Below are 25,000 nucleotides of genomic sequence, written 5' to 3' on the forward strand. Positions count from 1 at the left end.
CTGCACCAGGCCCAGGCCATAACTCACCAGTCACAGGATTCAACACACTGACTGCACCAGGCTCTGCCCCTGAGGGCAGTTGCACCAATGTCTTACCTTTTTGGGGATTTTCTTTCATTAACCCTTGAGTCAACCTTTAAAAAACCCACTACCTGTCTCCCTAGTGACCGAAACTGCGATCTCAGTAAAAACATATCTTTTTCATGTATTGTTCCAATTTTCTTTCATGAATATCATTATTAACTTCAGTCCTCACCATACATATAGAATATTTATTCATTTTCAGGATTTTAACTATTTCTTAAATTAGGGTTAGGGGGTTAGGGTTACCCTAGGGTTACCCTAACCCCTAACTCTAACCCTAACCTGTCCAGTTCTGCGACTAGGGTTTGAAAGGTGTGTGACACTTGTTGTTCATGCGCTTAATAGTGATTGTTTAAAAAAAAAAAAAAAAACATGGATTATTGTAATGTGAGTCCAAGATGTGATACTGAGCTACTTTTTTGGCATATACATAACATCTAGCCAACGCTATCCACAAACACACGTGAAGAAAACCCTAAACCCATTTGACCAGTTCTGCGACTAAGGTGCCTCGAGGGTTAAGTCAGGAAAGTATCCTCGTCGAACAGAACGGCAGAGTTCCATCACTGCCGCTGTGCCATCACGGTGGTCATGTGACGAGTCCACAGTGTAGCTGCGGGCAGAGCACCATTATTCCACAGTCGGAGGCAGCCGGCTGTATGAAGCGGATGCCTTCTAGCCACTACCATCCTGTCTTGGCAACACTGGCGCGGGCACCGCGTCGGCCGCCAACTGACATTAGCACAGCTACCTAGCTGGCAGTCCTTACAGCAGCTTTCTGTTTGTTGGCTGCTTTTAGCCACTTGACGCACGCTTTACATGTTCCCCCCTCGAAAGGGCAACGCCAGGGCAATGGTACGGTGTGGCCAAGGCAGGGGAGTGTTGGCTAGAAAGCCTCCGTCTGTGGAAGAACAACGGAAGAACATGACGTCACGGCAGCGTGATGGAAGTCTGCCGCTCTTGTACTTTACGTCAGTGAAATGTAGTTCAAAGACCTCGTGACCTTGTATCTCCAAATGAATACAAGTCCAGCGCCTCATTGCGTTTGCCGGCCGAGCTATAATCCTATAAGGCCTGTCATTTTTCCAAGCGGTCACAGTTTAGTGCCACCTTGTTTCTCTGAGGTGTGCTTTGGCAACAAGAAGAGTCGGAGAACGTTTCTGATGTAGCGCCTCTCTTCTCCTCTCATCTATCCTCTCCTCTCCTCCTCTCTGCTCTCTTCATCTTCTCTCTCTCTCTCTTCTCATCTCGCTCTCATCTCTTCTCTGCTCCTCTCCTCTTCTCTCTCTTCTCTTCTCTTCTCTTCTCTTCTCTTCGTCTTCTCTTCTCTCTCTCTTCTCTTCTCTTCTCTTCTCTTTCTCTCTTCTCTCTCTTCTCTTCTCTTCTCTCCTCTCTCTTTCCTTCTCCTCTCTCATCTCTCCTCTGCTCTCCTCTCCGCTCTCCTCTCCTCCCTCGCTCACCTCCCACCTCATCGCTCCTCACCTCATCTCTCCTCACCTGATCTCTCCTCTCCTCATATCTCCTTTCCTCATCTCTCCTCTCCTCTCCTCTCCTCTCCTCGCCTCAACTCTCCTCCTCTCCTCTCCTCTCCTCTCCTCTCCTCTCCTCTCCTCTCCTCTCCTCTCCTCTCCTCTCCTCTCCTCTCCTCTCCATTGTTCCATCATCTCCAGGCCAGTAGATCACAGTCATGTGGTCTAACCACCATGTTGTATTGTTTCTTGCTGCAGTATCAGATAGACTGGAGGGCGATGACAGCAAAGTAGTGAAACTTTCTTCTGTGTGTGTCCAGAAGAGGGGAGGAGTAGAGCAGGTGAGAGAGAGTCAGCCAAGGTCTCCTCTCTGCCCAGGAACCAGGGATGTTTTGATGGGAGGAGAGAGAATGCGAGGAAAGGGACGATACGGTGTGAATAGAAGATGGAGAGAACAGAGTGGAGGGATAGAGTATATTGAGATGGAGATTATCAGCCCCCGCCCCCCCCCCCCCCCTCTCTCTCTCTCTCTCTCTCTCTCTCTCTCTCTCTCTCTCTCTCTCTCTCTCTCTCTCTCTCTCTCTCTCTCTCTCTCTCTCTCTCTCTCTCTCTCTCTCTCTCTCTGATTGAAAACGTTATTAACAGATTGCAGAATGGGTACAGTACAGTACAGCTCAATACATACAATTGTTAAGGGGATGCAGACCAGAGAAAGACTTTCGTCTTGTTTAACGTACAGTACAGCAGGGTCCCCCATTTTCAATTCATCATAACATATATGACATACACGACATACAGATAGACAAGACAGTACTGCTAGATCTATACATTTATGACATATCAGATTTGCAAATACAGTACTGTTTGTGATACAAAAAGAGTCCAGAAAAGAGAGTATATACATTTGACGTAGAAACTGTACATTGGAGGGTAGGTGGGGGGGGGGACTGTACATTGGAGGCTGTTGGGTGGGGGGGGGGGGGGACATTGTACAACTGTACAAGCAAAACTGTACATTGGAATATTGACAACCATACATGGTCATTTACTGTACATTGGGTTGGGTTAGGACATTTACAGGGGCCAGTTTCGAATTGCAGTCTCCCGTAGGTGTTCTTTGAGGAGTGGTTTTGAAAGTGGGTAGTGATTCACATTCCTTTACAGCTTTAGGTAGGGCATTCCACATTGATGTGGCATAATTGCGAATCTGGGTTTAACATGATTTGTGGAGCTCCCTCTGGTGTTGTTTGTGATCGTGGTATTCACTGACCTTTGGGAAGTATTTTGACATGTACATGGGTACCTTGGTCGTGTAGTGTATCTTGTAGACCAGGCCCATTGCAAGTTGCTGTACTCTGTTGTCTACTCTAAGCCATCCTAGGTTGTCAAAGTGGGCAGGGGTGAGGTGGGTTCTAGGAGTAAGGTCAAGCAGTAGTCTGACTAGTGGGTTGGTACCATGAGGTGCAAGCATAGTCGTAGTACCCTTGAATGAGTGCTCCTGCCAGAGTCTTCAGGGTATTCTTGTTTACCAGTGAGGAGATCCGGTACAAGAATCGAGTTCGTTGGTTGACTTTTTTTATTACATTGGATGCCATTTTGTCACAGGAAAGATTTGCCCCTAGGATGGAGCCCAGGTAGGTAATTTCTTCTTTCCTTGTGACAATATTGTCACCCACTGTAACTGAGAAGCCGTCGGTCTTGCTGAGTTTGTCATTTGAACCGAAGAGAATGGACTCTGTTTTGCCCATGTGTAATGATAGTTTGTTATCAGCGAGCCATATGCAGATTTTTCCTAGTTCCGAGCTGAGGGTTTTTTTCAACCTGTAACTTGTTCTTGTCAGAGACCAGCAGGGCTGAGTCGTCCGCAAACAGGAACAAGTTGCAGTCACAAGCTGACAACATGTAATTTGCATAAATTAGAACAGTAGCGGACCTAGTATGCTTCCTTGTGGAACACCACAGCTCACTGTGAGGGGGGGGGGGATAGGGTACCGTTTACCTCCACCATCTGTTCTCTCCCCTCCAGGTAGGATTGCATCCAGCTCACTGATAGACTATCAAAACCAATTGCTTTTAGCTTGTCAAACAGAATGGTGTGATTGACAGTGTCGAAGGCCTTTTGTAGGTCCAGCAGGACCATGCCGCAGTATTTGCCCGCGTCCACCTCTTGTTTGATGTGGTCATTTAAATAGAGAAGGCATGTGTCAGTGGAGTGGGATGTTCTGAAGCCAGATTGGAATTCGTAGATTAGATTTATTTTCGTGAGGTACTTTTCGACCCGTTCGTATAAAAAAAATTCCATGACTTTCGAGATGGAGGTAAGGATAGAAACAGGGCGTTAGTTGCCTGGGTCTAATTTACTGCCCTTTTTGTGCAGGGGTGTTACTCTCGCAATTTTGAAGTCCTTGGGGACGTGTCCCTGTTTTATAGAGAGGTTTATTATGTGTATGATGACTGGGGTGATGGCGGCTGATCTCTGAGGAATTTGGAGGGGATGTTGTCATGGCCAGTGGCCTTGTTCGGTTGGAGGGCGCTCAGTTTTTGTTACTGTTACTGTTGTTACCATTTCCAGTTTGAAGTCGTCTTTGTGGACCCCTAGGTTCTTGTAGTATGCTACTATGTGTTCTACCCCATAATGCCCTGAGTGGGAGGGTAGTTTGTTTACCAGTGTTGTGGCTATGTTTGTGAAGAAAATGTTTAAGTAATTGGCTACATCCAGCTTGTCATTGATGAGCGTGTTGTCCGTCTTTATGTTTATGTTTGAGAATCTGGTTTTAAGTTTTTTACTGCAGCCTAGTTGATTATCGAGTAATTTCCAAAGTTCACGTGGTTTGTTTTTGTTTTCCTCAGTTTTGTCATTGATGACATTTTTTTTTGCTGTTTTGATCATGGAGTTTACGTCATTTCGTACTTAGTCTGTTTCTTTCCAGTTTGAGTTCAGTCACGTGGGCTTGGAGTTCACTGCTCTTGCTTTTGGTAAGCTTTGACTGACTTTTACGAAAAACTCAGAGCATTTTTTGTCTCTGGTTTTCATAGCGTCAGTATTTCAGTGTGCATCCACGGCTCAGCGCGATTTTTTACCCTGGTGGTTCTTATGGGGGCCATGTTGTTTGTTGAGAATTTGGTTTTGAAACCAAGCCATGTTTCTTCAACCAGTGTACCATTGAGTTCATCTGACCAGTCTAGGCTCTGCAGTTCAAGGTTAAAGGCCTCGCTAGAGTAGGTTTTGAGGTCTCTAGATGTGACTGTTTTGTGACAGCCAGCCTTTTGTTTTAGCTTTTTGCGGTACAGAATATCATATAATGATCACTTAACCCGCATGCTATAACCCCTTTATTGGAGATCTTGGACTTGTCAGAGGTCAGGATGAGGTCAATGGTAGTCTGAGTTGACTCACATACACATCCGTGTTCCAATCCCCAATAAGAATATTTTCTGCATCCTCAGCTCCAGTTAAGCACACATTCAACACATCATAAAAGCCATTTTGGTCTGGCGGTCTGTAAATTGTGCCGACTAGAACAGATTTAGCCCTTTCAAATAGAATTTCTACAAATACAGTTTCAATAGCCTCATGATCTAGGTCCGTACGGTTAATGAATTTGGTGTCTTTATGAATGTACATACAGACACCACCTCCATGCCTGTTCCTGTCATTACGGACTATTGAATAGTTCTCCAATTCTATTTCCGGGTCTGTTATTGATGAATCCAGTTTAGTTTCAGAGAAACATAGAATGTTTACCTTACCGCTAATGAAACGTTGTCTTATTTCTGCCAGTTTGTGTCTAAGGCTGTTTACACTTAGATGGAAAATATGAAGTCCGTTTTTATTTGCTCTCTCTCTCTCTCTCTCTCTCTCTCTCTCTCTCTCTCTCTCTCTCTCTCTCTCTCTCTCTCTCTCTCTCTCTCTTGTCTGTTTCCCTGTGGTTTCTTTCTACCTCTCTCTCTCTCTCTCTCTCTCTCTCTCTCTCTCTCTCTCTCTCTCTCTCTCTCTCTCTCTCTCTCTCTCCCCCATTGTAATTGTCTCCCTGTCAAAATGTCTCAACTCTGGAGCATCATTTGGGACCCGTATGATAAACGTCCTCGCAGGCCACAGAAAACATTTCTGCGTGCCATATTTGACCCGTGGGCCACAGCCAGGTTGGGTACTGTTATGTACAACATTAGAATCCATGCTAGTGCCCTCAACATCATCTCGTTCTCTGCTCTTGCAGGGGGAGTGGACGGTGAGCAACGCCCCCCGGCGGTTACCTCCGAGCCCGGACGTTCTGCTGCGGCGGAGGCCCTTCGTGCCCTCCATGTTTGAGGAGGCGGGCCGGGTTCTGCAGCAGGTCCGGAGGCAGAAGAGGGTTATGGAGGAGAACCTGGAGGTCCTGCTCAGAGCCACGGACAGAGAGGTTTTCCACTGCCAGCTGGAGGCTCTCTCCAACAACAGGTAACAACAACAGGATCCCCTGCGGGGTTCCCCAGGGCTCAATTCTCGTGCCAATTTTATTTGTGTTGTATCTGCTCCCCTTAGGGCCTATACTCCGAAAGCATGGCGTCTCCTTTCACTGCTACGCAGATGACAGCCAGATTTACATGCCATTAAAAAGAAACAATAGCAACCCGGTAAAACCATTATTAGCATGCCTTGACGATGTTAAGGCATGGCTGGCATCAAATTGTCTATGGGGCCTTTCTCACTCACCAATCGGGGTCGAATCTGCGCCCCTGGGGACGGGGGAGAGTGTTCTCACTCAGACGGACACACCCCTTTTGGGATCGAAGCGGCGCTGATTCGGAATACCCCCCGCTGAACCTGGGACGATTGAAATAGGTGGTTTCGGTTGCGGGCCAGTGGGAGCGGGGGGCGTGACACACACAACGTCGTTACTGTAATGCTTTTCATGCTTGCTTGAATTTTGGGCAGATAAAACCACACAGCAACAACTGGACAATACCCACAAAAACGATATTTATGGGCAATTTGAGAGTTCAGACCTCAACCAAACAAGCATGTGGAGCCTCACAGCACAGTGGATGAAAACATGAAGCCACGTTACAAAGCACATCACTTCTGGCTCGCATTAGGCCTGGCAATTTTTGTTTGCCATGCTATGTCTATACATTGGTTTCTTGTTTGAATGCATTTATTTCTATTAGACCAGTGGTGCCCAACCAGTCGGCCGTGGTCGACCAGTAGATCAATGACATGTAATATAATTGCCACGAGCGATGGGATAATGTTAGCTGCTGGACAGGCTAAGCTAACTAGCGTTAGCCGTTAGCTTAGCGTTAGCCATTGCTGTATACTATACTTTCTTGTTCGAATGCATTTATTTCTATTAGACCAGTGGTGCCCAACCAGTCGGCCGTGGTCGACCAGTAGATCAATGACATTCAATATAATCGATGCGAGCAATGTTACTAGTAAAAGGCTAAGCTAACTAGCGTTAGCCGTTAGCTTAGCGTTATCGTTAACCCTGCAAAACACTCAAAAGCGGACTCTACAACAGAGTTCCATTCGTGAGAAAAGGAGGGTGGGTTATATTGACAAGGCTTGACAACAGAGGTTCAAATATAACTTCATATTTATTGGTTATTTGTTTCTTTTATATCAACATCCAGTCTCCAGTCTCCGTGTTAACACACTTCCTGTTTACATTTTTGAGCGTGACATCATCGCCTACGGCAAGCGTAAACGCTCAAAACGCAAACCGTAAACAGAACCCGGAGCGAACCAAGACTGAAGTGTGTACACAAACTAGAGGGGGGAGAGGGGGGGGGGGGAAGTTCGCATCCGACCCGGAATGAGGACGGTACGGAATGGAATGGAACCGAATGGGTGAGTGAGAAAGGCCCCTAAGTCTCAATGACAGTAAAACAGAGGTCATGGTGTTTGGTCCCAGCAATGGGCATGTGTCTCCTCCTGGTGACTTGGGCCCTCTTGGGCTTTTTGTGAAGCCAACAGTCACCAACCTAGGTGTTTTTTCCAACTCAGGAGGCTGTCCAAGGTCAAACCTTTTTTATCCCGTTCCGTTTTTGAAACTGTTATCCATGCTTTTATGACCTCTCGCCTTGATTACTGCAATGCCCTATATGTTGGGGTCAGTCAGGCCTCCCTCTCTCGTTTGCAGTTGGTGCAGAACGCCGCTGCCCGTCTGCTGACGGGAACACGAAAGCGGGAGCACATTTCCCCTGTGTTGGCTGCCCTCCACTGGCTTCCTGTGCGTTTCAGAATTGATTTTAAGGTTTTACTGTATGGCTCTCGGCGTTGCTACCAGCTTGGCTGGTCGTTCATACTAATACAATTGGCAGTATTAGGGGGTGGGAAGCTGATGGGTGGGGATCGGACGTTGTGGACAGCGACTCCTACACGTCGGTTGGTGCGCCTGCACAGCAGAATCAGGAAGCGACGAGGGCGGCGTGTCCCTCCCACGCAGACCCTCGCCGCTGAGAGATCGCGCTGTGCAGGTGAAAAGATGCGACGGCTGCCTCCTCGAATACCGGAGGGGACACGTGATGCAAGGCTTTGTCCACATTGCAGCCGGCTTGTGGGAGGCATGGCCTAACAACGTTCGAGACAGGGGAGGGTAGAATTGGACAATACGAAATTGGGGACGGGAGAAAAATAGAGAAATGGGGAGAAAAAGTAGATTAAAAAAAAAGTTTTACTGTTTGCTTTTAAATGTTTGAACGGCTTGGCACCGGGTTACTCTCGTACCTGCTGGAACCCTATGTTCCCCCAAGGTCCCTCATGTCCGCTGACCAGCTCCTCTTGGCTGTTCCAAACTCCAGGCTGAAGCTTAGGGGGGACCGTGCTTTTGCAGTGACAGCCCCAAAGCTCTGGAATGAGCTGCCACTGCATGTTAGGCAGGCCCCCACTCTGCAGGTGTTAAATCACGCCTCAAAACACATTTATTTGCTCTGGCTTTTGGTTTTTAAACCGTTTTTGAGAGACCTGCCTTTTTATGTGACACATTGTACTGTTTTTATTGTGTGCTTTTATTCAATTTATTAAATTATTTTATGTTTTATGTTTTATCTTATGTTGTGGACTTGTACAGCACTTTGGTCAACTTTGTTGTTTTAAATGTGCTTTATAAATAAAGTGGATTAGATTGGATAGGTACTTAGTGGTACAGATATGGGTTTTTATTATTGTAAAATTATTGTTATTGTTATTTTATTACTGTTATTATACATGATTTCATATAGTCATAATATGTATTATATCATGTTATAATATGACTGATGTGATGGTTTAACATTGTCATAATATGTATTATGTCACGTTATATAAAATCACTCCTCATCATATATAATTAATATATATGGATCAAAATGCATCAAACTAGAGAATATATAATCTGTTTCTGGAACTTTGGAGGGCCAACCTTTGAGCAGCTCTGACATAGAGGCTCTACTAGTAGACCGTTGTGTTCTGTCAGAGGATATGGATTCTCTCATGGGATTTCTCTTCTTTCTTTCCAGGATTAAATTACAGTTATTGTTTTTTTCTTTGCATATACAGTATACGCTTCAATTTTTTATTCTCTCTTCTCTTCATTGCATTTTCTTTCATTTAGTGCAGCATCTCTATTGCAAAAAGGGCAATAGTGATACAGCGATATATTGTAGTAGCAGCGTTATATCTCCATGAGGCAGTGGGACTGAGAAGCACCTGGGATGTGCTGATTAGTTAGTTATCACTGTGGAATCCAATAGACGACGGCACCTGATACCACATGGCTGTGATTCTCAAACTCTGTTGAGTCGAGGAGCCTCAGACTTATACGTAACAGATCATGCACCCAGGCACCCCCCATATAATAATAATAATTAATTGCATTTATATAGCGCTTTTCTGTTTTTCTAGACACTCAAAGCGCTTGTAGGGTGGGAATTGCCTTCTTCACCACCACTGGTAGCACCCAACCCTGGGCTACGCAGGCTCAATGGCTGCCATACACTGGCACCAGGCACACGTCACACTAGACAATGGCTGAACGGCTCAGGAGACAGGGATTGATATCAGTCAATTAAGGGGGAGGGATGATTAGGTGGCCTTGATGTCAGAGACCTGATTGGGAATTTGGCCAGGAACGTCGGGGAACACCCTACCCTTTACGATAGGCGTTCTGGGTTCTGGGTTCTGTTGTTGGATATAATTTAGTTGAGGATTCCTTAAAGGAACACGCCGACATTATGGGAAATGCTCTTACCGTCTTCTCCAGAGTCAGACGAGAAGAAGATAGATCGGATACGGACCAACTAGCTGAGCTGTAGGCCAAAAACACCTCTCCCGGAGTTTTAAGCTAGGCTAGTGGTCCCTATCCGCTTTCATTCCTTTGTGCTAAGCTAGGCTAGCTTACAGCCGGATAGCTTTCTCCTGAACACACAGAGAGGAAATTGGTATCTATCTTATTGTCTTACTCTGGAGGAGATGGGAAGCACGATGTTCCATGATGTTGGCGTGTTCCTTTAACCGTCTGTAGGTGTGGTGATAACAGAGGCTTGAGTGAGATGAGAATAGTCCTTCTTATACATTATTGCATCATGCTGAGTGAGATGAGAATAGTCATTCTCATACATTCTTTAATTGTGCTAAGTGAGAGGAGAATAGTCGTTCCCATTAGCGATGTTCGATATTGGCTTTTTTACCGATATCCGATATACCGATATTGTCCAACCCTTAATTTCCGATACCGATATCAACCGATACCAATATATGCAGGGTTTCCCCCCCAAAAAACACAACATTATGCATACTTTTCACAATAAATAAAATAAGAATTTGTTCTTACTTGCTTGCCTGGGTAAATAAAGGTTAAATAAATGTAAAAATATATATATATATATATATATATTTTTTTTATCGATACCGATCATTTCCGATATTACATTTTAATGCCAATATCGGACATCCCTAGTTGAGTGAGAGGAGAATAGCATCTTGTTGGGGACCACCTAAATGGCAAATGGCTGCTTTTTTATATAATATATAATTTTCACTCACACATTCACACACAACGACGGCGGAGGCAACCATGCAAGGTGCCAACCTGCTCATCGGGAGCAATTAGGGCTTAAGTGTCTTGCTCAAGGACACATCGACATGCTGCCCGGGAGGAGCGGGAATCGAACCAGGGAACCTCCAGATTGCCAGGCGACTGCTCGACCTCTCGAGACACTGTCGCCCCTACTCTGAGAACCACTGTCAACATGGCAGTAGAATATATTCCTATTATATACCCTAATAGCTGGGCTCCTGAAAGAGTTCTAAACCAACAGAGGAATGAAACAGAATGAAACTGAAGGGTCTGAGTACTCGCTGCATCGTGCAGGCCTCACTCAGGCCACAGCGTCTCTGTTTCATCAGCCCGTCTCCGTGGTGAGAACACGCCAGGTAACTGCCGTTGGTAGTACCTAGGCCACAAGCCTTGCACGTGTGTGTGTGTGTGTGTGTGCAGTGCGTGTGTGTGTGTTAGGGCTGAACGATTACTCGATTTTAAATCGAAATCGCGATTTGAAATGATGCATTTAGCAAATTGCAAAAACAAAAAATAATAATATTTGACCAGGAAGTCCCATTGAGATACAAGATCTCCTTTGCAAGTTGTTGTTATTGTTGTAGGAACGGTTTGGGAGAGGGAGGTAAGGGGTTTTAGATTGTGTGTTGTGAAGTTTAGACTTCAGAGAGGGAGAGTAAAGTACAGAAAAAAGGTACCGTTGGGTACCGGTATCGATTCCCAGGTAAAAATAAACATGTTCAGGCTCGGTGTCCCGAACAGACCCTCCGCGTAGGCCAGATGCAAGCCGCATTTTACAATAAACCTCTGTGGGGCTGCTTAAAAAAAATTATAATTATAATTGCAAATTTAATCGCAATATGATTATTTCCCAAAATCGTGCAGCCCTAGTGTGTGTATCCCTGTGGCTGATTGGCAGGCAGCCTCAGAGCATTTCACAGGCAGAGAAGATCTTAAACCAAACGGAACAATCAGTTTGATTGACAGCTGTCAGCATTTAGAGGGCCAGTCTGCTCTCATATCAACACGCTCTGCTTCCCTTCTCTCTGTCTGTCTTTCTTTCCTTTCTCTCTCTCGTTCCTTTCTCTCTATCTTTCTCCCTGTCTTTCTTTCCCTTTTTTCTGTCTATCTTTCTTTCTTTTCTCCCCCTATCGCTCTCTCTCTCTCTCTCTCTCTCTCTCTCTCTCTCTCTCTCTCTCTCTCTCTCTCTCTCTCCCTGTCTCTCTCTTGCTATCCTTTCTCTCTGTCTCTCTTGGTCTCTCTTTCGATCCTTTCTTTCTTTCTCTTTCTATCCGTTCTCTCTGTCTCTCTCTCTCTCTCTTTCCCTGTGTCTCTCTTTCTAACTTTTCTCTCTGTCTCTATTTTTTTTTTTTTTTTTGTATCCTTTATTTATCCAGGAATGTCCCATTGAGATACAAGATCTCTTCTTCCAGGGATTTCCTTTCGCTCTGTCTCTCTCTCTGTCTCTATTTCCTTTCTCTCTGTCTCTCTCTCTGTCTCTATTTCCTTTCTCTCTGTCTCTCTCTCTCTCTATTTCCTTTCTCTCTGTCTCTCTCTCTGTCTCTATTTCCTTTCTCTCTGTCTCTATTTCTATTTGTGTGTGTGTGTGTGTGTGTGTGTGTGTGTGTGTTTAAATGTCAGCCTGCATGCTAATGGGAGCTAAAATGGCAGCACTGCAATCAGCTTTTTCATGTCTGTCTGTCTGTCTCTCTCTCTCTCTCTCTCTCTCTCTCTCTCCTCTTTCTCTCTCTCTCTCTCTCTCTCTCTCTCTCTCTCTCTCTCTCTCTCTCTCTCTCTCTCTCTCTCTCTCTCTCTCTCCTCTCTCTCTCTCTCTCTCTCTCTCTCTCTCTCTCTCTCTCTCTCTCTCTCTCTCTCTCTCACTGTCTCTCTAATCTCTATGTCTGTCTGTCTCTCTCTCTCTCTCTCTCTCTCTCTCTCTCTCTCTCTCTCTCTCTCTCTCTCTCTCTCTCCTCTCTCTCTCTCTCTCTCTCTCTCTCTCTCGCTCTCTCGCTCTCTCTCTCTGTGGAGTGTAAATGTGTGTGTGTGTGTGTGATGGATTCAGTGGTTTTATGGAGGTGACAGTAGAGAGTGAGGCGCTGCTCTGATTTAATGTATCTCATCCATTTTATCACCGGGACACTAATGAGGCTATTTGCCAAAACAGAAGCCACCAACACCTCCTGGCATCACTGTCTCCTGCCATTTCCTGTTGACATTTAGGTTGATGACGACGATGATGATGATGATGATGATGATGATGATGATGATGACTTTAGTGTTGGTGTTTAGGATTATGATGGTTTTGGTATTGGTAGTGATGGTGATGGTTTGGTAATGATGATTTTGGTTTTGGTGGTGATGATGACTTTTGTGACTACAGTTTAGTTAATGTTTCTGTTGGTATTGTTACTGTTGTCTTGGTGATCACTGTCTTTGTAGTTATTGTTGTTATTGTTACTGTTGTCTTGGTGATCACTGTCTTTGTAGTTATTGTTGTTATTGTTACTGTTGTCTTGGTGATCACTGTCTTTGTAGTTATTGTTGTTATTGTTACTGTTGTCTTGGTGATCACTGTCTTTGTAGTTATTGTTGTTATTGTTACTGTTGTCTTGGTGATCACTGTCTTTGTAGTTATTGGTGTTATTGTTACTGTTGTCTTGGTGATCACTGTCTTTGTAGTTATTGTTGGTATTGTTACTGTTGTCTTGGTGATCACTGTCTTTGTAGTTATTGTTGTTATTGTTACTGTTGTCTTGGTGATCACTGTCTTTGTAGTTATTGTTGGTATTGTTACTGTTGTCTTGGTGATCACTGTCTTTGTAGTTATTGTTGCTATTGTTACTGTTGTCTTGGTGATCACTGTCTTTGTAGTTATTGTTGGTATTGTTACTGTTGTCTTGGTGATCACTGCACTGTCTTTGTAGTTATTGTTGTTATTGTTACTGTTGTCTTGGTGATCACTGCACTGTCTTTGTAGTTATTGTTGTTTTAGTGATGGTTGCTTTATTGTGTTTCTTCCTTTGACCTGTTATTCAGACTCAGTCAGCCAGGTCTCCACTGTCTGATCACACTGTTATTCAGACTCAGTCAGCCAGGTCTCCACTGTCTGATCACACTGTTATTCAGACTCAGTCAGCCAGGTCTCCACTGTCTGATCACACTGTTATTCAGACTCAGTCAGCCTGGTCTCCACTGTCTGATCACACTGTTATTCCAGACTCAGTCAGCCAGGTCTCCACTGTCTGATCACACTGTTATTCAGACTCAGTCAGCCAGGTCTCCACTGTCTGATCACACTGTTATTCAGACTCAGTCAGCCAGGTCTCCACTGTCTGATCACACTGTTATTCAGACTCAGTCAGCCAGGGCTCCACTGTCTGATCACACTGTTATTCAGACTCAGTCAGCCAGGTCTCCACTGTCTGATCACACTGTGGCTGTTGATGCCTCCCTGGTCTACAGAGGAGAGAGTTGATTGGTTGAGATGTTGGTGGTGCTTTCAGCGCCTCCAGTCTCCAACGGACACTCCTTGTTAACAAATAACATGAGATATTCCTTTATTATTATTAACACTTTGGTTGCCTAAGGTTAAATTCATGATATACCATAGATTGCCAGCGCTATTTGTCTATGGAGAAAGTCCCCTTCTTTGCAGGGCTATAACTTTTTAAATTCTATTGCTACATTGCCATTATTAGGGCCCATTCAAAGTCCTATATGTATTGTTCATTGTGTAGCAACGTTAAACTTTTTCATTCACATATTCATAGTAAAGTATGGTCTAATGTATAAGTATGTTTTCATCTCTTTCTGCAGCTTTCTCCAGAACGTGATATATAGCCCCAAATGCATTATATTGATGATGAAATACAGTTTGATGGCAATCAGCGCGATATAAAAAATTCCAACTAGACGTACTTCTAGAAGTTACTACACGTCATCTGATGTTGACCGGATGGGCGAGGGGGCGTTTATAATTCCGTGGGCAGCGTTATACCAATCATCTAATGTGGGTCAAATGTTGATAATATCAGTTAGTATCGAAGACGGTAACGTTACACGCTGAAACTCACCCCAGTCTCCGCGCGCCGTTGGGCGATCATCGTCGAGTAGAAATCTTATCATTATGGGATATATTTTTACCCGGTCCATCTCCAGCTTGTATAATGGTATATACGTCCAAATCATGTTGTTTATCGAGTTATTGCCAATCGATCACCGTGTAGCGTGACGAGCCAGAGTCCCATGAACTATAGCGAGCGCCCGGAAGTACTACGGTCGTCATGACAACCTCTATTCAACATCCTGTTTGGCGATTGCGCCGATCGGCCACCAGATGGCGCTCCTGAACCGCCAGAGAGCTCAGTGGGTCCTGCTGGTGGATCTCAGGCCAGCGGCAGGGACATATGAATCCGATCGCAGATTTTTGAAATATTGATATAAGGACGCTGTACAGCGTCCCCCGGCAACTTGAGCATGGCCAGCAATGACGTGAAAAGACGTTTCATGGCAGTCAAAGTGTTAATAATAATAATAATAATAATAATAATAATATAATAATAATAATAATAATAATAATAATAACAAACTTTATTTGTATAGCACTTTTCATACAGAAGTTGCAGTTCAAAGTGCTTCACAACAGTAAAAAATACAGGCATAAGCGAGCATAAAAAAGATAGAGAGGTAGCAAGGTAAGGTAAATTACAGTGTTTCACATTAGGATCTAGCGTCCCAATAGGCTCTCTGTTTACAGTTTCATTCAGTAATACAGATAATAAAAATAGAATAGACAGAGTAAAAACAAAGTGCTGTTGGATTCAGTTTAAAAATAGGCTAAAAATTATAAAATGTATTGATCCCTTTGGGGAAGTTCAGGCGTCATAGCAGCATGGGGCAGGGGGGAGGGGGGTATGGGAAGGGTAATAGAAGAAAGACGTGAATATAGGCAATACAATTAAATCTGAATATAAAATATGAGACAATTAAACAGTCTTTTTTTTTTAATCAATCTCAAGGCCCCCCCTGTCATGCCTCTGCGCCCCCCCTGGGGGGCGCGCCCCCCCACTTTGAGAAACACTGGTCTAAACAAAGGTGCAGAGGATGGTCTGTATGCCCTATCAGTCATAATATATGTCACAATAAATATAGGCAATAACAAATGTAATGGTAAATGGACTGCATTTATATATATAACAGCTTTTATCCAAAGCGATTTACAAATTATGCCTCACATTCACCCACTCACCCAGACACTCACACGCCGACGCCCGACATTAAACATTAAACAGTGGGCTCAAAAGTGCAGAGGATGGGTATGCCCTGTGGGTGATAATATAGGTTGTAGTCCAGGTTATAAATAATGAATCCTTCAGTAAAACATACTTTCTCTCTTCAAATAATGAATCCTTGGCGGCTAGGTGGTGTAGTGGGCAAGGCGCTCGCCACCAATGCAGGAGATGCTGGGTTCGAGCCCAGCTCTCCGCATTGCTATCAGCATGGGCGGCGGGTGTATAAGGCTGGGGCAGGCTGTGCCTTCCCAGACCAGTCGACACATTATTTTTATTTATTAAAAAAAAAAAAAAAAAATGGGTTTTTTTTAGCCTTTATTTTTTTCCCCTGTGTACCTGTGTGTGTGTGGGGGGGCTGGGGTCCGTCAATGGATAGGTGTGGTGACACTTAACATTCCAGACGGCCTGAATACACTGAAGACTGGCAGGAGCCCCCACCCACCCCCACCCACCCCCACTTCAAAACATGGTTAAAAAAGAACTTGTCAACAACATCCCTGCAGAACTCTAACACCATATGCTTGCCTGTACCTAATATGTAGAATTATTGTTTGTTTGTACATTGTCTGTACATGTCTGATGTAAATATTTAGCATTTATATATAAATAATATTGGGCATACTGCAGAATTATACAAACATTATAAACATAATTTAGCTGCTGCTGATGCATAATGAATGAATGGTGAGTTGTTTAAAATGACAACATACATGTGTTAATTATTTGATTTGATTGATCCGAGAGACCGAGAGAGATTGCTCCAGAGCATCTCAGAGCATTACATTTTCAACTCGACCTATTAACGTGAACTGCGAACCACAAGGCACCAGCGCCAGCGGCCGCCGCTGTTGAAATGTATATAATATATATGCGCAGGCTGCTGGCTAGTGTGTGTCTTGTGCTGCAGCCGGCTCGCTGGCCGAGGTGTCAACGACGAAGGTGTCAATCTGTGGCAGCGTTTAACATTCCAGGTATACAGGCAGTAACCAATCACGCATAGGCTCAGGTTAAATAATGTGGCCAATCACATCATTCACATGATCATCCTGAATCTGATCCCGCAGGCAGAGTAAAGCAAACATCTGTGTTCTGAATTTCAGCCCGCCGATCGCTTTGTAGAGAAGCGAGGAGGCATAACTAGCGATCACCTGAGGCTGTATGTTGTTTTATCTTGGCAAACAAGGGCTTGCTCTAAGAGGACATGATGAGAGTCCGAGTTCATCAAATCGTGGAAACTTTTTAGAGCTACTGTATGTACATTGTTTTCAAAGCATGATGAGATCTAAATTACGAAAAACTTTCACTTCATTGCAACTTGTGATTCAATTCTCACCAAGACGAAACGTCGCATTTATCTGCATTAAGGTAAGACAATGGTTCATATATTATTGGATGCCTTCATTTGAACACTTAATTTGCACTATATATAAATGAGTGGGGCTCGCTGTAGTATAGCCTATAGTAGTGTGTGTGTATATGAAATCAGAACCTGGACAGTTTGCGTGAAACCAAAAATAAAAGGTCAAATTTTTCTTTTGAGTGGGCGTTCCCAATACAGCCTACCTACACCATAAGCCCATCCGCCGCCTATGGCTATCAGCTTGGCTGGTCGTTCATACTAATACAATTGGCAGTATTAGGGGTGGGAAGCTGATGGGTGGGGATCGGACGTTGTGGACAGCGACTCCTACAGGTCGGCTGGTGCGCCTGCGCAGCAGAATCAGGAAGCGACGGGGGCGGCGTGTCCCTCCCACGCAGACCTCCGCCGCTGAGAGATTGCGCTGTGCAGGTGAAAAGATGTGACGGCTGCTACCTCGAGTACCGGAGGGGGACACGTGATGTAAGGCTTCGTCCACATTGCAGCCGGCCTGTGGGAGGCATGGCCTAACAGCGTTCGAGACAGGGGAGGGTAGAATTGGACGATACGAAATTGGGATGGGAGAAAAATTGAAAATGGGAGAAAAAAGTAGATAAAAAAAATATATAATGAATCCTGCAGTAAAACATACTTTCTCCCTTCAAATAATGAATCCTTCAGTAAAACATACTTTCTCCCTTCAGCCCAACTGCATCACGAAGGACAACATTACTGCTAAATGAAATAAAAACCACAGGTCGGACCAGAGGTTTGCTTTTTATTATATAATAGATTATAATAGACGTTTTTCTTTTCTAATAATGTTGAGCCGTAGGCTAACCGCGCTAGCTCGTATAGAGACGCATGCCATGCGGTGGCAGGAATCGACAAGATTAACTGTCTCTGGAAAGACATTTATGGATGAGTTATGTTAGATGAATAATATTTAAGTGTGATTTATGTCAGGCGAATACATGGCACTGACGGTGAACTGAGGGGGGGGGGGGGGGGGGGTGTTCGGCGCCGGAATACATCATCTCCGATTCAGGGGAGCCGGCTGATTGAGTCGTTCACCGTATGTCACCGTGTGTCCCTGCGTGCCGTAGGATGTCGTTCAGAGCGGCGTTAGCACCGGTGAACGTCTTAATGGGTTTTTCTCTCCTACAGAAGCACCACTGGAGAAGTAATTTAGTAATGTCTCAAAATGCCTGTTCCCTGCGGGGAAACTCTACAGGAAGAGCGTCTCCATGTGTGTGTGTGTGTTTTATTTATAGAATCACCACGAAGTTTACTGTATGGTTTCTTTACCTCAAACACTTTAGAGAAAAACTTTCTAAAGTAGCCACGGGAAGTAACCTACCTGTGGAAATAACCTACTACAGGAAGTAACCTACCTGTGGAAATAACCTACTACAGGAAGTAACCTACCTGTGGAAATAACCTACTACAGGAAGTAACCTACCTGTGGAAATAACCTACTACAGGAAGTGGTCATTTTAAAAAATAAAGTAATTTTAAATCGAAACTCTCTCTAACTCCACTCGCTTGCTCGCACGCACACACACACACACACACACATACACACACACACACACACACACACACACACACACACACACATACACACACACACACACACACACACACACCACACACAATCCATTTTCTGTCCTTCTCAATATGTATTGTTTTTTTTCAAAAGGACACTAACTAAAGAAGTATTTCTTCTTTCCTTCTTTCTTCTTTCTTTCTTTCTTTCTTTCTTTCTTTCTTTCTTTCTTTCTTTCTTTCTTTCTTTCTTTCTTTCTTTCTTTCTTTCTTTCTTTCTTTCTTTCTTTCTTCTTTTCTTTCTTTCTTTCTTTCTTTCTTTCTTTCTTTCTTTCTTTCTTTCTTTCTTTCTTTCTTTCTTTCTTTCTTTCTTTCTTTCTTTCTTTCTTTCTTTCTTTCTTTCTTTCTTTCTTTCTTTCTTTCTTTCTCTTTCTTTCTTTCTTTCTTTCTTTCTTTCTTTCTTTCTTTCTTTCTTTCTTTCTTTCTTTCTTTCTTTCTTTCTTTCTTTCTTTCTGTCTTTCTGTCTTGCTGTCTTCCCTTCCTCTCCTACAGAGACTCAACACAGGAGCTGCGAGTTAAGAAGACAGTCGAGGCCTGGATCAGCGTCTTCAGCGAAGACGTTCAGGTCAGTCACTCTTTTCTGACACTGTGTTTCACACACCTCTTATGACCAGCTGCCATCAGGACGTCTCATTGAGTCATGGTGTCCTACAGGGCTGAGCCCAAACGTCTGAACGTTCAAACCTTCGTTCGTTACGTTGGCATTTGAATTCTAAAATCAACATTCACATTTTTTATTTTTAATAAAACATTTTTATATATTTTTTTTTATTTTGTTTTCTATTCATTCTGTTTAAACCAATGGGGGTTTTCTTCACAGTTGCAGATAAAGATTAGGCTACACTAATATTATAGTATTAAAAGAAACTGATGAGTTATATTCATTAAAGAAAGTTGATTTAATTGATTTAGTTGGGCTGGGGCTTCTCCCTGGGCTGGGTCTGGGGCTGGAAAGTTGATTTAATAAAGAAAAAAAATACTAATTTAATCAGATTAATCACTTTATTAAAATTGAGGATTTAGTTTGAGGATATTTATATAAAAAAATGTTTTTATTTAAATTCTTAATTATTATATTTTTTTACTTAAAAACGAAGGTTCGAACGTCCGTTCGAAAAACCCTGACGAAGTTCGAATCCCAAAAACAGGCTTCGGGGACAGCCGTACTTATGACCACCTGCCATCAGGACGTCTCATTGAGTCATGGTGTCCTACTGGTGTCCTACCGAGACAACCTGCGTTGCTAGAATACTAACTAAGAGGACGGCACAAGGCCCCCACGTCCTCACAGAGGTCTCTACTCTCCTTTACTCTCTAGCCTTTGGAACCCCCCTGATATGGTGTCTTGTTACCTACTGTAGTGTACGCCTATGATCTGTTATTAATTTGTCCATCTGTGCCTATGCACTATTATGTGTATTGATGTCCATGTGAGCTTTTTCAATTTTTTTGTTTGTTTTTATTCCGTGTGATTTTGCGACCTGCCCTGGTCTGTACAGCAGTTTGTAAATGTGACTTATATGTGAATATATAAATACATGTGACTTGACTTGACTTGTCTCCCAGTGCTAACGGCGGGACGTTTCTATGATGACACTGACCCATCACTCTTTTTATTATTCTAGTTTCAGTGACAGGAACATATATACAAGTTATATAAATGAATAAAAGATCAAATAATGTACAGTATCTTCTATAGACTCCTTGTGGTAGCGTTGGCTAGTATCAGTAGCTTGCAGGAGGTCCATTTAGAATGATTTAGTGGTTTGAGTCTCATTCCACCACAAACACACGAGAACGTCCCGCGATGATGTCGGGGAGTTTGCGACCCTCTCTGCACCGCCCCCTATCTCCCTGTCTCCCTGTCTCGGAGCGATGACCAGAGTGTTGAACGTCCGGTTGAGCGTTGAGGCCGCCCCTGTGCCTCAAATAGATTCGCTATCAGCTCTATCTTTAATCTTTCAAAATGTTCAGTTGCTATCACTATCCGCTCTATCTTTAATCTTTCAAAATGTTCAGTTGCTATCGCTATCAGCTCTATCTTTAATTTTTCAAAATGTTCAGTTGCTATTGCATGCACTCATCTGTGTTCCACTACACACATGAGTGCATGCTTACCAACTGTCCGTCTGCAACACTACTATCACCGACATCTAAGAAGGGAGATCCCCCCTTGAATGGCCCTTCTAAGGTTTCTCTCCTCCACACTGCCTGTGGTGCATTTTTTCCTATTGTTAGGTTTTAGTGAGTTTTTCCTTACCTTCGCGTGGGGTATGTCTGGGAGTGCTTGCATTCATTCATTTATTTGCATTTATTTAAAATTTGTTGGACCTTATGGTGTTCTTGTTCTGTTCTTGACTTATTGTTATGTTTCTTCTTGACTTGTTTAAAGAAGACGTGTCCGGCCCATGGGGACATTAACGTGTGTTGTCGGGCCTTACAAATAAATTTGATTTGATTTGATTTGATTAACTCACTCACATCCCTATTCATACCGTATTACTGTACGGAATGATTACAGATCATAATTGAGCTTTAACGTCAGTCAGAGTTAAATCAGTTAAACAGTTAGGGGTTTTCCCCACCCTTCCGTCTTTGAAGTCTCACAGTGCGACACTGTTCAGTCCTCTCTTTGAACCACAGAAGAAGACATGATGTCTGGGCCCTCATGCATCAACGTGTTCTACGCACAGATCTGTGCTTACCCTGTGCGTACGATCATTTCTAAGCAAAGAGTGGGATTCATCAACTTCAACTTGAACTTGACTTTGTGCGTACATCTACGCACTTTTCAGACCTGGCGTACCTAGCGCCCAGTGGTAGAATATATTATTACAACAAGGAAATGAGCTTCTGTGCATAATAACACTGGCACGTTCTGTACGAACCGTAGTTCATTATAGTTCATTGTAAAATAGCAACAGTAGTGTAATTATGGTCAAAACCCTATAAATAGCAGTTGGAATAATAGATCTTTCTCTCAGAATGAATGCAGCATGGTTTATATAGCGTTATCGGAATATACGGGGTGTAGGCTACTGACTGACTGCGCTCCGCGTAGCTTGATTGATTGATTGATTGAAAAGTTTATTAACAGATTGCAGAATGGGTACAGTACAGTACAGCTCAGTACATACAATTGTTAATTGGGGATGCAGACCAACTTTCGTCTTGTTTACATCAGGGTCCCCCATTTTCAATTCATCATAAATCATAAAGCTCAACTCGTTATTATTCTGCGCAGACCGCAGAAACACGGGAACGTTTTGATTATATTTAAAAGGCTTTACGTTAAACGAAACAAGTGGAACTTCGAAGCTGTAAGCAGAATACAAGTCATATTAATATAGTGTTCTTCCCCCTTTTTACTGTATAAGAAAGAATAGAAAACGCATTGCAATGACACTATAGTGGACAGACTATGTATATGATGGGATTCAAGTTCATGTATTGAAAGGCAGGCTATCATACATGCAGTGAGATTCATTGTTCTTGTATGCTCTCGTATTATATTGTTTATATAGGCTACCCAATACTGACATCAAAATAGATTGTAGTATGCCTCTAGAAATCATATGCAGCAGGTAGAAAATTGACGGAGGATCCATCGCGATTTGGAATAAAATTGAGGAGAACTTTAATCCATGGGGTATTAATCAAACAACACGGGAAAAGGCAGTCATATTCCAGCGCGGTCTTTATTAGCCGACAACAAAATAGATGCATCTAAAAATCATATAGCCAATCGAACACAACTAATAAAGGCATTCATATTACAAGCACGGTTATAATGACACCCAACCAACGCCAAACAGTGGTCATTGGTCAACGAACGGTCTTTATTAGTATTTTGAGCTGTCCAGGCAGAATTGCAGCAATGGTCTTAGGGAGCCGTTGATATCTGACATCACCGTTTACAAATCCGCCTTTTATTTATCCCACAATACGCGATAGTGTCTTCTTGGTTCGACAGCAGTGAATTCTCCGTGGAGTTTCTCGGAGTCCCGCTCGGGTCGGTCCATTATTTCACATCCCATGGGGGGTGTTTCCTCATTTTCATGACCATATATGGATAATCATGCACGAGCATTGACGGTAGAACAAAGTGGTATTCATCAACACGGAGGACCATAGAGCCTGCGTACGCACGTGTGATGAATGCCGACTTCCCTGTGCGTACGCTAGTTCTACATTCCGTGCTTACGTGTGGAAGTAGGTCAAGTTCAAAGTCCACGTTGATGCATGAGGGCCCTGGTGTTTGGGATTGATTGATTGATTGATTGATTGATTGAAAACTTTATTAACAGATTGCAGAATGGGTACAATACAGTACGGCTCAATACACACAATTGTTAAGGGGATGCAGACCAGAGAAAGCCTTTCGTCTTGTTTACATCAGGGTCCCCCATTTTCAATTCATAATGACATTGATGACATACACGACATACAGATATACAGATATATATATCATGACAGTTATGACATACAGGTATATAGTACTGTTACATTTGTGACAAACAAGATATGCAAATATATAGTACTGTTAAACAGAGATCCTAACAGAAAATATATACATACACAGAAAATATATACATACTACATCCATGTCCTGTCTGAAAGAGAGCGGTTTGCCCAGTGGAGCCTGCAGAGAGCTTGCAATGTATGCGTGCGTGTGTTTGTGTGGTGTGCATGCCTTTCTTTCTGTCTGTGAACATTTTGTGTGTGTGTGTGTGTGCTGGTGTGTGTGCGTGTGCGTGTGCGTGTGTGTGTGTGTGTGTGTGTGTGTGTGTGTGTGTGTGTACAATGATTCCAGTTCACTCAGTGTAAAGAAAATGGTCCTTTCTCTCTGAAATTGAACCTGACCTCCGCGGTACGTAGGTTCACCGTTTCACCACAGAAGAGCTTAAAGAGGACTTTCTGACCAGACCACAGAATACATATTATGTCTGGAATGAAACAACTGATTGAAAACAGTTGAGAAAGTCAATGCTGCTCAATGCTATTTCTGTGTAGTGTGTTCTACTGTATATATGTGTTTTGAGTTTTTCTTCACACACCGAGAGCTTATGCCCACAGGTGTTTCAGCTTGGTTAAATGAAAGCGTTGAATATAAATCAATGGGACTCGTTCCAGCCTCTCTCTCTGATGGCCCAGGCTCAAGTGTGTGTGTGTGTCATTTTCAATTCAGTCACAACTCACATGTAAATGCAGACGATGGTCCATCTGATATGGATGGATGGAGTGCAAGAGGGTATGTGTGTGTGCGTGTGTGTGTGCGTGTGCGTGTGTGTGTGTGCGTTGGCCAATAACTGTTTTGAAAAATCTTTTTTCTGTTACTTCTCGTCCCAAATTGGTAAAAGCTGGTTGAGGTCAAATCTATGCTTTAGCCTCTGGGCTGTGTATCGTTTTTCTTTCGGCTCACGGTGCCAAAAGCAATACTTTGAAATTGCACTGGTTCCTAAACTCTGCCAAAATCCATAATAATAATAATAATAATTCAAATGTAACATTTAATATTTAAATACCATGCAAACCGTGTTCAAAGAACCGTAGTTATATCTGAAACCCAGGACCAGGGAACAGCCTCTTGGATCCAACTTACTGTCGCCTGGCTCACTGCAGAAGTGCACGGCTCACTGCAGAAGTGCACGGATCACTGCAGAAGTGCACGGCTCACTGCAGAAGTGCACGGCTCACTGCAGAAGTGCACGGATCGCTGCAGAAGTGCACGGCTCACTGCAGAAGTGCACGGATCACTGTAGAAGTGCACGGCTCACAGCTCCGGGGTTGTCACCAGCTTGGCTGGCCGTTCACACTAATACAATTGGCTGTATTAGAGGGTGGGAGAAGCTGGAGGGGTGGGTCCGGGTCGTTGTAAACAGCGACTCCTACAGTTCGGTCGGGGCGCCTGCTAAGCGCGGATGGGACCTGAGTGGGATAGTGTGATCCTTCCACACGCTACGCCCTCTCGGAGAATATCCACGCTGCCAGGTGAAAAGAAGCGGTTGATTGGCTGGACGTGTGTCGGAGGAAGCACGTGATAGCCTCCACTCTCCCAGATGATCTGACTGTGGGGGGTAAGTGCGCAGCGACCAGGAAGGGGATTGGGAATTGGCATACGACTAACATTGGGATGGGAGAAAATCGGAGGAAAAAATGGAGGGGGAAAAAGAT

General features: G+C 43.7%; 1 protein-coding gene across 1 annotated transcript in view; it reads left to right on the forward strand.

Moving 5' to 3' along the window:
* Positions 1-25,000, forward strand: part of kiaa0586 (KIAA0586 ortholog) — a gene marked incomplete at both ends in the record, with an annotated part of 105,993 nt that overhangs the window by 16,582 nt on the left and 64,411 nt on the right. Inside the window, 2 exons of the mRNA XM_084338111.1 lie at positions 5,771-5,991; positions 19,319-19,391. Of these exons, the coding sequence (XP_084194237.1) occupies positions 5,771-5,991; positions 19,319-19,391 (294 nt within the window). The remainder of the gene's footprint in view (positions 1-5,770; positions 5,992-19,318; positions 19,392-25,000) is intronic.

This window comes from Notolepis coatsorum (genome assembly GCF_963971535.1).
Source record: "Notolepis coatsorum genome assembly, chromosome: 2".
Classification (NCBI taxonomy): domain Eukaryota; kingdom Metazoa; phylum Chordata; class Actinopteri; order Aulopiformes; family Paralepididae; genus Notolepis; species Notolepis coatsorum.